The sequence below is a fragment of the Heteronotia binoei genome, chromosome 5 (assembly GCF_032191835.1).
Source record: "Heteronotia binoei isolate CCM8104 ecotype False Entrance Well chromosome 5, APGP_CSIRO_Hbin_v1, whole genome shotgun sequence".
NCBI lineage: Eukaryota > Metazoa > Chordata > Lepidosauria > Squamata > Gekkonidae > Heteronotia > Heteronotia binoei.
The window spans coordinates 134,720,209-134,732,990 of NC_083227.1; the positions used below are offsets into that span (position 1 = coordinate 134,720,209).

Below are 12,782 nucleotides of genomic sequence, written 5' to 3' on the forward strand. Positions count from 1 at the left end.
CATTAAGAATCAGGAAAAGGGTGACAATTTGATAGTTGATCAGTACTTGTTTTTACTGACAGACAGCTTAGACCAGTGCTTGGTTTGCACAATATTTAAGTTGCTTCATTGATAAAACTGATCTGTATTCAGTGCATCTCCATCTACAACTGCTTTAACAATAGACTTGCAGCATTACAAAAATCAAATGCACCTCTCATTTTAACATGTGAAGTCATATGCAGCATTACAGCTCTAGACTGATATTTGTAGTTCTTGTGCCACTGCTCATCACAGAAGGCTCTGTATCTCAACTTTTTTGAATCACTGTCAAGGAAATGTCAATGTCTGTAGCTAAGTAAGCAGGACAAAACCTTACTTATTCAAAACATTTTCAGAAAAAAGAATACACAATGAGGAATTTAGAAAACATTTATATAGTGATGTTATTCTTTACAAAGACCCTGCATTCATTCTAAAACTAAAAATTACAAGCAGGAGATCAATTTTGTCTACCTTGAAATGACTCCATCAGGCCTTTCTCAAGTACAAGCATAAAACATTTCAACCCAAAACCATGCCTTTTTCTCCTACCCCACCACTCAATGAATTTTAGGACTCCTTGAAAGTGCTTTTAAAAAGCCACAGTCCCACTGCATAACAAGATAATATTAGTCTAAAAGTAAAAAATAAATTTTAAAAGAATATGTAAGGAAGCCTGATAAGTAACATAAGAAAAGTCCCAAGGTATTTAAAGTTAAATCTTGTTATACATTTACCAAAAACAAAGTCCATGAGTTTGTTTTGACATTTGTTAAGTCTAAAACCCTATTATTAAGGTAACATAGTTTGTAGATTTAAAACTAAGCTTTTGTCCCACAGCAACACACCTTTTCACAAGATGTTTTTAACAATGAATAACTTTTCACTCCAGTAGTAACTGCCATTATTTTAATACACCATCGCTGATCAAATTGTATTCAACCAAAATTACAAGAATCTGAAAATAATGCTTCCTTTTGAGTTTCTGTAAGAAACAGGAGTGTGAACCAGGAAGAGACAGGCTTCAATCTGAAATCGGTGGAACTGATTCCCCAATAAGTGTCCCCAGGACATAATATAAAAAATGTGCTACTATATTCCAGTACAGTCTATGACCAACATGGGAAATGGCTAACTTTTCTCTTCTAATACTACAGAGAAAAAAGAATGTACACATATAAACATACATGCACTATAAGCCTATATGTACTTCTCTTATGAAAGGTTTCTCATGTTATAAAAGTGCATTTTTCTATTAAATAATAAATTCATAATTTATGGATAAAAGCCCAAGATTAGACATTTATAGAAAGCTACTCTAATGGCCAAACTATATATTATACTTGGAGATCAAAGACTGATCTCATGACTTTAAAATTAGCTAAAGTACTGGATGGGACATTGCTAATGTGAATGAGAACATGGTGATTAAGATTTTCCCCACCCCAAAACGATATTCCCAACCCCAAAACTGTTTTCTTTCTATTTGGGAGGGGGGAGAATCAGGTACAGATTATCATGCCCCCCCACTGGAGTAAGTAGCAGCTGGCAAATAATTAACAGTGCAATCGTATATCAAATTATCACCTTCTAAGTCCACTGACGTCAACGGTGCAACTCTGCTTAGAATGGCACTATTAAGATGAGAAGAGTGACATGTGTGAGAGCGATGAGTTACTAACCCTTCTTGTTGCTTCCTTGGATCAAACGAGCAATTCCCCTCCCCTTACTCAGTCCTTAAACAAACTGGCAATCAGTCATAAATATCCTGCCATATTAAGTACAGCCCTAACTCTCATTTTGCAGAACTTGTATTTGGGCTGTTCTAGTGGATCACAGGCTCTTACTTATCTTATTGGGAATTTTTACACTGAGGAAAGCATCAGGGAAAAGGTAATCAGGAAAATTCAGTCATGGTTTTAAAACATTTGTTTCATGACTCCAAACTGTGAACTAAAAAGTACTATAACTTCCAACCACATGTCAAGCTTTTCCAAACTGAGGCTGTATCACAGTTTTCTAGGAAAATTATAATGGATTTTATTCAATATAAGTAGGATGGAAGCATACAATATTTTAAAGAATCAAGCCCTACCAAACTCGTTCTCCTCTGTACAAAAAACAAAGATCCCCTGACAAAGCAATTCTGATTTTTTTTAAAAAATCCAGCATAACAATATTCTTTTTAAAAACTGAATTTACAATAAGCAGGGTAAATAAAGGTAAAGAGAAGCCACAAACATCCACAGATCAGCAACTGATAGATTTACTCCAAGCATTTATAAAACTTTGTATCTTCCTTTGTTGGTTGGTTGGTATGAATTTTGCTGCAAAAGAAAAAAAAGGAGAAGCATGCAGTCAGATACGTTATTAACTGGGTGAACTAGCACAACTAGAATTCAGAAACAACCATTAAATATATATCTAAACAGGAATTTATCAAGATAAAAAGCTCAAGAAATAATTGAAAGCTCAATACAGTAAGTCTTTATGGGAAAGCTATAGATCTTGGTGTTATGAACACCAAGGCAGACAATACTGAACAAAGCAGGAAACTGTATGCTGTTAATCAAGCAACTAATGTTAACTGTAGTGAAAGAGAACATTTTTCAGGTAAAGAGAAAATAAAATTTAGTTTGTTTGGGAAGGTAAAAGATGTTGAACAAAAGAAGGAAGTTAACACTATAAAAGCATTTTGATAGCACAGGTTAGAGCAGTGGTCCTCAAACTTTTTGGCACCAGGGACCAGTTTTGTGGAAGACAATTTCTCCACGGACCGGGGGGGGGGGGGTGTGATGGTTTTGGGATGATACACTTGTGCACTTTATTTCTATTAGTTTGGTGTGGTGGTTAAGTGCATGGACTCTTATATGGGAGAACCAGCTTTGATTTCCAACTCCTCCATTTACAGCTGCTGGAATGGCCTTGGGTTAGCTATAGCTATCACAGAGCCGTCCTTGAAAGGGCAGCTTCTGGGGAGAGCTCTCTCAGCCCCATCCACCTCACAGGGTGTCTGTTGTGGGAGAGGAAGGTAAAGGAGATTGTGAGCCGCTCAGAGACTCTGAAATTCGAAGTGGAGGGCAGGATATAAATCCAATGACTTATTATTATTATTATTAAATTTAAAATATAATGAAATAATTATACAACTCACGGCCCAGTTGCTAACAGGCCATGGACTGGTACTGGTCCATGGCCCGGGGGTTGGGGGCCCCTGGGCTAGAGTACCAAATCAAAAACAGCAAATGTATCTCCAAAACCTTTCATAGGAGACTGGAGATAGAGGAAGTTTCATGACACAAAAGTCCCATTGGGTTTAAAAAAAAGGTAATCCCCTGTGCAAGCACCAGTTGTTTCCAACTCTGGGCTGACGTTGCTTTCACAGCATTTTTATGGCAGGCTTTTTGCCATTGCTTTCCCCAGTCATTTACACTTTACCCACAGCAAGCTGGGTATTCAGTTTACCAACTTCGGATGGATGGAAGGATGGGTCAACCTTGAGCCGGCTACCTGAACCCAGCTTCCACTGGGATCAAACTCAGGTCGTGAGCAGAGCTTGGACTGCACTCTGTACTCGGCTTCTATCATTGGGTATTCTGCCTCAAAATAAAACTGGATTTCCAGTATTAAATATAAATCATTTTAAGGTATTATTGGGATTTAAGGCTGCCGTGCTATCAAATTATTAAAATTTATAAAGCAATTAGAGAAGTTGTACATGCTGCTTTCAGGAATATTTAACGTACCAATCTGATGAGCTCTTCTTTGATGAGTCTAGTGATTTCTGCTTTTGCTTTCTGCACAGCTAATTCATTTGCACCTGGAAGCAGACAGTCAAACTTTTAAACTCTTTTTATCAAAATGAAACATACAATACAGAGGACAATGCATGACACTGGAAGCCTAAAAGATATTTCAGTAATTCATACATCATGATAAGCATCTTTTTTAAAAAAAAAAAATTATCACTATACAACAACTATAATTCTCAACTGTATCTAACAATCAAAAGCATTTTATTTTGCAGAAACTGAAGCTGGTGTAAATCCAGGCAATCACAAACAGGAAAAAAGGCTGATTTAAAGCAGTGATTTATAAAGCTTCCTATTAGCCTATATATCACATAGAAAACCGTAGGGAAAAGGACACTGCGCAACAGCAATCCTTGCAAACCCATTCCTCCTTCAGGCTGCTTTTATGTTTATCTATCTATGTTATGCAGGAATAATAATAGTCTTTTCCTATGGCATTATCCAACACAAATCCCAGTAACCATACCAAGAAGAGATTACCACCAGTTCTTAACAATATTAACACAATATCATTCAATACCAAATTAATTACTATTACTCTTTTTCAGATTTTCTCATGCAGCCATTATAATACCTTCTTTTTGTGATTCCCAGCCACAGAAGTGGTTTGACTAATTTCAGAAGCCAGGCAATAAACAGCATTAAAATTAAGTGCTGCTTAAAATATAAAAGCTCTTGATGATGCAGGAAGCTTCCAGGCCAATTCCAGATGTTGTATGTGTGTTGTCTAGAACAGGAATTATTCCATGTCTCCACATGCAAAACAGGGCAGCACACTGCAATAGTGTGCCAGCGATTATAAGCACCAAATACACTAATGTTTTTAGAATTTTAATAGATTTTAATTAATTGTAGTTAAATGTTATTTATTGTACAATGTATGTATTAAGTTCTTGTTGTTAGCCACCCTGAGCCGCTTTGGCAGGGAGGGCGGGATACAAATAAAATGTGACTGACTGACTGACAATAGGTCATGGAGAGTCACCGCAGAAAAAAATGTTTGTTGCACAAATCCGGTAACATGTGGACTGACCACATTTGCTGGTTTCTCACCTTACCATACAAGTAAGTCCTGAAGCACTGTCTTACATCAAAAATGTAATTACCACAACAAATTGATCATCACAACAGCAGATATTCTGCAGCATGAGGTAGAATTGCATCAAGTATATTTTTGTGTATGACTACAAGCAATTCTTTGCATTTAATACTGCTCCCATTCCCCTGAGATTAGTACATATAACCTGCTGCTTCTACCCGTCTAGAACAAGACATGATCTCTCTCTCCTTTGTATTGAAGCAGCAGGAATTGTGTACTAACTGCAAGTAAATATTTTTACTACAGCACAACTCACTTGATATTGGCATAATTTCAATGCTGAGTATGAATATGCCGTACATACAATTTCCTTTTTACTATATTATAACTGTACAAGAGTATTAAATTATCAGATATGAAGAGGAATACTCACTCTCTATAGCCAAGTAAATTTTTCGTTCTCCCTCCTTGGGCTCTTTGCCTGGAGGAAAATATGTTCCTCTGATGGTAATGGCAGCTTCAGAATATTCACTTATTCTGTGCAGGGCTTCCTTTGATGTTACTTTCCACCTAGCAGTCTGTGGAACAAAATATGCAAAAAGAGATATTGGGGTGGGAAGGGATATGCTGACAATTTGCACAGACTTTCTCCTTGAACTACAGCCTCCTGAGCTGCATCCATACAGTTTCCAAAGGTCTCCCAAACTGTAGGAACAGTGTTTCAGGGAACCCAAGCAGACTGCAGAAGAAAGGGAAGTGTGGACAGAAAGATCAATTCCACAAGCAGAGCTCTGCTCACAGTTCTTCGGATAAAACTCACTGAATTATTAGATCAAAAAGATAAATTCTTAGGCGAGATGACTTCACAAAACATAGAATTATCAGAAAGCAAGAAAAGTATTTCAGCTCTCATTTATTAATGGAACCATTACAGTACATTACTAATATCTTGGTTTTATATGGAAAAAACAGTATGTTCAGATAATTAAAAGGATGCACAGGACCACAAAGGAGAGAATTTGTTTCATCCTTTGTTTCTTCAAAAAGTTAAACACTCCCTTATATGCTAGAGTAATTATTGCAATAATTTATTTTTGAAAATCACTTGAGATTGTAGATTTGTTTGTATAAGAGATATGAATACAGATTTCATATCTGCCTCCAGAAGAGTTCATCTGCATAATGCCCTTTCATGGGTTACAGAGATTTTACTGGATAAAATACCAAATATATCACCCATAATTGCAATAATCAAGTGCTGGTTTTTAAAATAAGAAAACTGATCTAAGGATACAGAGGAAAACTTGGTTCTGAGGCGCAAGAAAATTAGTTAATAGTTATAGGAACTGCTACAAGTGGTGGTACTAATAACAGTAACAGGAGACCTGTATAATCCTTTCTGTCAGCTCATAGCAGTGGTGGTAGCATGTGTCAGGGGAATGGATATGTGTATGTGTGTGTATACACACATCCGCTATGAATAAGGCCTGTTGTGGAGAAAAATACAACAGACTGTAGAAAGAGGCTCTGGGTGAGTGCTCCCCTACCTTTACTGTCTTCCCACCCACCCAAGTGAAGGCATTCACTCCCCCCCTTGGTGTCTTCCCACTCCTCAACTTCTCACCCCCCCTCCAACTACCCCACCACCACCTCTTCCTCTCAACTACCCCCACACCCTTGGCACCCCCCAACCCTTGGCCTTCATTCACCTTCCCACTCTTGCTGTCTTCCTACCCACCCCAACCCTTGGCATTCACTCATCCCCCCCATCCTCACTGTCTCCCCACCCACCCTGCAGGTGAACAGATGTCAACTTTCCATCCCTTCCCCCTGCATGTGTGTGTGTGTCCCCATGTCTGTTGTAGCTGAAAGCCCTGAAACAGGTCCAGAATGGAGAGAAGGAAGATTAATTAAGGGGGAGGGGGAAGTATGACAATGATCACACAGACACTGAAGCCCAGCATTTCATTTATTTGCCGTGCATTGTTGCCACCTTTCCCTGTCATATTCAGCCTTGTCCGGGGGAGCTGATCTCTGCCATGCAGAGATCAGCTGTAATTCTGAGTGATCTCCAGCCCTCACCTGGAGACTGACAACAATGGTTCTCCAGGCAGAAATGGTTGGTGTGGAGGGAGGGAGGGAGTCTATGCCATAGTACCCCTCCCTCTTCAAACTCACCCTCTCCAGGCTCCACCCCTCAAATCTCCAGGAATTTCCCAGCTTAGAGTTGGCAGCTAAGTCACACTGGCTGTCATGGGGAACTGCTGCTGAACAGGAGCAAGCAACCAGGCCTAGCTAAGTCATGCCAGCCAGGTGGCATCAAGTTAGCCAGAGCCCAGACCTAGGGTAGCCAACCTCTAGGTGGAGCCTGAAGATCTCATGGGATCACAATTGAGCTCAAGATGATAGATCTCTTTCCCCATCCTGGAGAAAATAACGGCTTTGGAGGGTGGTATAGTGCCAGGGTTAAGTTTTAAGTTGATATAAGTTCTACAGGATTTCTGTTGTAAGCCCCAGGGTGGAGCCACCAGCTGCAAGGCCTTGATTGCAAATTAGAGGCTGGTGAGCTAGTAAAAGAGGAGATTTTTCCTCCTAGTTTGTCTTCTGACTGCTTGCTTAGGCAAGGAGTTGTGGTGACCTGAGTGTCAGTAAGAATATTCTTGGGAACCCTGGTGGATTTAGCTGGATCATCCCAGAAGGGAGAGCCTGTGGAACTCTGGAACTTTTTAGCTCTCTACAATTGGCCTGAGGGTCAAGGAAACTAGACAGCTTGTAAAGCTTTTTGTTATTTTATTATATGGTGCTGGGAAAATACCTGTACTGTTAAGAATAAAATTTTGTTAACCTTTTGTTTGGTGTCAGTGGCTTTGCAAGGGACCAGTGACTGTCAGAACCAACTCTGAAGAAGGTGTGAATGCTATAAGCATCTTTTGGTTATCTGGAGGTTGTTGATCCCTCAGGGGAACCAGGGTAGACTGGGCCCAGTCTGGTGGCAGCAACCTTGGGGGAAGGTGAAAGAGCTTTGCCTCTCCCTTGATATTAGATTTAAAGTGCCCTGGTAGTAAGTCCCTAGACTGGCCTCTTCACAGGGAGCTGGGAGGGTCTACTGGGCATCACAGGTGGACTCTATGCTATTCTATTCACCTGAGGCCTCTCCCTTTACTGACAAAAGCAGCCTTGGTTGCCTAGCAACAGCCTCTGGCTAGCACTTCCCAGCCAGCAGCCATGGCCTCTGAGGAAATACTTCCAACAGGGCCGGGCCTTGCCGCCTTGTCACATTACAGTGGTGACAGCTCCCTAGCTATTTTTATAGTCTTCAGAGGCTGCATGTGCTGAGAGGCTACAGTAGAACAGCAGTCTTTTCTGAGGCTGGTTGACAGAGAAGACACAGAGAAGCATTGGAGATGTGACTGTCTGAGGCAAGACTGCTTTTGGCAGTTTGTTCAACAATCCTGGGTCTGCAGCAGGTGGGGGCAGGGGGGAGTCAGCCAATAGGAGGCCAGAGCTGTGATGGGCCAGTTATTTGTTGAGTGCACATATCAGCCAATGAGAGTGTTCCATTTGGCCCACCATAAGATAATTCTATCTAATCCATCTATCATTTCTAACCAAAGTGCTATGTTACACAACTGTGCTATGTTACACAACTGCTGTTTTTCAGCATGCCAAGAGCCATCCACAGACACAAAAAGAAAAAAACCAAGTTCATGCAAAAATAGTACATTAAATATGATTAAATGAAAAAATCTTTCTTGCCTGTGGGAAGTCATTGATCTCCAATTCTTCCTCATATCTCTTAAAAGACTCATTTTGTCCCCCTTCCTGTTTTTCCTCCTCTTGTTTCTCTATCGGCACATAATTGAGCTTGGCATTGATCTTCTCAGCCAGCTGCTCAGCTATGGTTTTTGCAGACACAGTTGGAGCTTGAATTGTACCACCTCTCAGGATAGCATTTGTTGCTTGCTGCATCACATCCTGTAATAAGGTATTTTTTAAGAAAAGAAAAACTAATTTCAGAAACATACTACAGTTACAAGTCAGTAGGAAAAACTAGTTAAAATTTGAGTATTATTGTCTTGTAATGTGTGCACATATACACACTAAACATTCTGTGCACAACTGCAAAGTGCTAGGTTTTAAAAAACTATATAAATAAGAATTTAGAGATGGTTATCTCTGAGGTAAACTAAGTTTCAGTTACTTTGAAATAACAATGCTTGTTTATATGAATCAAGAATTTCAGGGCGTTTCAACCATTGACTAATTTTGGGTCATTCACAGATCAGTAACTATTTCTCTGCATGAGGAAGATCACTTACATGACCTCCTATTTTCTAATTCCTCCTCTCTCTCAATTTCAATTGTTTTCTCCTTGAATCTTTGAACAAGACTACAGGTTAATGCATTGTTATCCCAAGATAACTGAATTACTTTAAAAGGGCATTCTGACTGTCACAGCATTCCAACAGCAAAACTGAGAAAGCACACACAGCATACTTCATATGAAATGTTTGGTATGGTTATTGGCAGAACCACGCAATTCTGATGTTCATGCCGAAATCACATACCCACATCAGAAATGCACTTACTCAGATATGTGATACATCAGCTGTAGGAAGATACTACCTTTGCCATGAGAATGTCCAGGCCAGCAGCACTCACTGTGTTGATCATACTGGGTCAGATCTAATATTTTTGTGAATTGGGTGAATTCTAAAGTAATTATTCCTCTGACAAACCCCTGCACCTACTAAGAAAAGCTGCCATTTAAAGTTAGGGTGATCCCTAGCCACAAAGACATCTGGCTATCCTTGACCAGAGCCAGGGCTTTTTTGGCCTTGACTCCAACCTGGGGGAACTCTTTGCCAAATACCACAAGGGCCTGCAGGACTTAATGCAATTCCACAGGGCCTGCAAGGCAGAGATGTTCTGCCAGGCTTTTGGTTGAGGACAGCACCGTTTCCATCATGGCTGGCACCCTCTTCTTTTCTTCCATCTTCTCGCTTTGGCCTCCTATTCATCCTGCCCGTGAGACAGCAGCATGGTCCAGAGCAGGTTTAAATTTAAATTAAAAATGCTATCTGAGATTATTTATAATGCAAGAAAAATTGTTTTAATAATTTTTAATGTTGATGTTTTTAATTGTTGTATATAGCCCAGAGCCCCATGTATTCTGGGATGGGCAATTCACAAATAAATAAAATAAGGAGTCATACACCAAAACAATACAGTACAGGGGCTGCTGTAAGAATGGGGAGTCACCGGGCAACCCCCATGACACATGGAATACGGTACTGAAGCTACTGTAACCCATCAGCAGTGGGGGGAGGGTTGTGGGAGGAGCTGATGAATGTTATTTTCATGATCTTGCCCTATTTATGGAACCAATGTAGTTGATCCCAAGCTAAGGTCTGGGAGACTCAGGTTTGAATCCTTACTTGTCATTGAAGCTTACTGAGTGTCCTTCAGCCAGTCTCTCTCACACAGCCTAACCTACATCACAGGGTTGTTGTGAGAAGGGGGGATTTTTGTAAACTGCTCTGAGTCCCCCACTAGGGAGAAAAAATGTGGTATAAATGAAATAAAGTGGATAAATACTCTCATACCAGAGAAAGCATTTTGTAAACATACAGGATCTCAAAATTTTGTAAATGATGTCAGAACTTGTAACACTTGTAATTATTTAATTTATTCTTCTCTGAGGCCAAACATAAATCAGCTGCTATATATTCTTGTGTGGAAGGTGTTATGAAAAAAGCCAATTCAATTTTTATTGAAAATTGACATAAAGCATGGGGGAAAGCACTGAAAATCTAAATCCCTGAGTAATGGCTGTTTTTCAGCATGCCAAGAGCCATCCACAGACACAAAAAGAAAAAACCAAGTTCATGCAAAAATAGTACTTCACAAATTAGTTTAGACATTTAATATAAAAAAATCGAATGGTTGGAAAATAGGTATGTTTGCAAATAAGCTAATGTTAATAAGACTCCTTCAAAGAATAATAAGACATTTTGTTCTTTTACACCACTCCCAATTTTTAGTTATAGCATTTTGATATTCTGCATCAATAGTTACATAAAGAACACTTCATGTATTGCAAACAAGTACACAGTAAAACTTCAGTTATCTAGACCTTGCATATATGATTTCCTTTATCTAATATCTCCCAATTAGAATTTCTATAAAGGCAAGCCAGGTTAGCAAATTTTGCAGAGGTAATTCAACAGTAACTTAGTTATATGCATGTGTTAGGCACAGGAATAAGAGGAATAGGAATGTTTACTTCCATTTCAAGTCTACAAGACCTGAATTCATTCTCTCACTGTGTAAATTTATACCTGCATGGAAACAAAACAAAATGTAAACCAACACCTTCAAGCCAATAAAGCTGATGGTAGTACAGAACTCTATAACACATACTGTCATATCTCTATCTCTCGGGGTGTCCAGACAACGAGGAATTTGCTGCATAACTGTTAACAAAATATAAACATTCAATATAAGTTTAGAAAAGTTTGTGTTGTAGAAGAGGGTGACCTTAAATTGAAAAGAGACCAATACTTGTGCCTCGGCTCCAAGATTCTTTTGTGCATTGATTCTCAATGCCAACCTCTTAGCAATTTCTAATTTTTCTGCATTTCCAGCAGTTGGGGCAGGAACATTAGATGTTCCGCCTGGTGCTGCCATGTCCTTCACTCTCTTCTTTGAATTGAACATGCTTTCAATCTGTTCATCAATCTGTTTAAAAAAGAAAAGCAAATGAAATATAATGTAGAGAAACATGTATCAAAAGGGAAATAAGCAGCATGTTAAAAAATGCAGATATCTGGCAAAAGTGAGTCTATTCTATTTCAAATTAAACACTATATTATCACTGGGAAAGAAGTTTATCATCTCCTTTTGACTTGTGGAAAAAGGGAAAACCTTGCAATCTGTCAAAAGGTCACTGAGCCCAGCACCTTTTGTTACAGGGCAGCAAAACACAAAAATTACAGAACCCTGAGATGTGACTGTTCACACACTAGTCTGGCAGCCTGCCACCAGCCCTCTTTGACTATTCCCATGGTTAGAAACCAAACAAGAGATTCCCAACCTTTCCTGGATTAAACAAGAAAGACCTCCCTGCAAAGTAGGCTTGCAGAGCAAATTTCTCGGAAAAGACTATTACAATGGTGGGTGGTTTGCCAGTCTATACTCTGGATTTAGACTGAGGACTTTGGAAGCAGATAACCACAAAAGAGATTAAAATATGTATTTTATTAAGGTGTAAAAATACTTTAAACGAGAATAAAAGACTGAAGATAAAACAAAAAACTATAGTAATTTAAAGGCTAGCTAAAACTAATACATTTGTTTCAAATTACAAGATATTACTCATTCTCAGATGGAAGTTCCAATGATCCAAAGTCACTCTACTCCTGAATCATCAAAGACCATGCAAGCAAATATCCAAGATGGCTGAAGTGAGCAAGAAGGTGTCTGCATGGCTAGGTCTCAAATAGCCACTAACAAGCTGAGGTCAGACTAGAATCTTACTGTTTTATGGTGTAAGAGGCTCACATGGCTCCAGGCCTATGAACCAATAGGGTCCCTTTTAGTGATGATGACACATAACCAAAGTATTGAACCAATGGCCGAACAAGTGACCTAAGAGGTGGCCTGACCTGGAACGAAGGAACAAAGCCAATCTGCACAGGTGCAAATCATGGGCTTAATTGAAAGGAACATGACTAATTGGAAAGCCAGTACCATGCTTTTCACTCCCTTCCACAGTTGGTGTTATCTGTGCTTCACAAGGTCACCATGCTCTTTCCCAGCAAGGCAGTTTTGAAATTTATTAAACTCACAAACAGGCCAAATCTGAAGCCTGAACCAAACTTTGAATAAGAACAGAATTTGAAGGGAAC

The 12,782-nt window shown here is 39.3% G+C and overlaps 1 protein-coding gene across 2 annotated transcripts in view; it reads right to left on the reverse strand.

Annotated features, from left to right (window-relative positions):
• Positions 1-392: 392 nt before the first annotated feature.
• DDX46 (DEAD-box helicase 46) overlaps positions 393-12,782 on the reverse strand; it is a 39,444-nt gene continuing 27,054 nt past the window's right edge. The window contains exons 20-24 of one of the 2 annotated variants that reach the window (XM_060240448.1): positions 11,413-11,613; positions 8,629-8,847; positions 5,306-5,450; positions 3,768-3,841; positions 393-2,348 (exon numbers count right to left, since the gene is read on the reverse strand). In XM_060240448.1, the coding sequence (XP_060096431.1) occupies positions 2,301-2,348; positions 3,768-3,841; positions 5,306-5,450; positions 8,629-8,847; positions 11,413-11,613 (687 nt within the window). In that variant the 3' untranslated portion in view covers positions 393-2,300. The remainder of the gene's footprint in view (positions 2,349-3,767; positions 3,842-5,305; positions 5,451-8,628; positions 8,848-11,412; positions 11,614-12,782) is intronic. The other variant, XM_060240449.1, reaches the window with a different exon arrangement.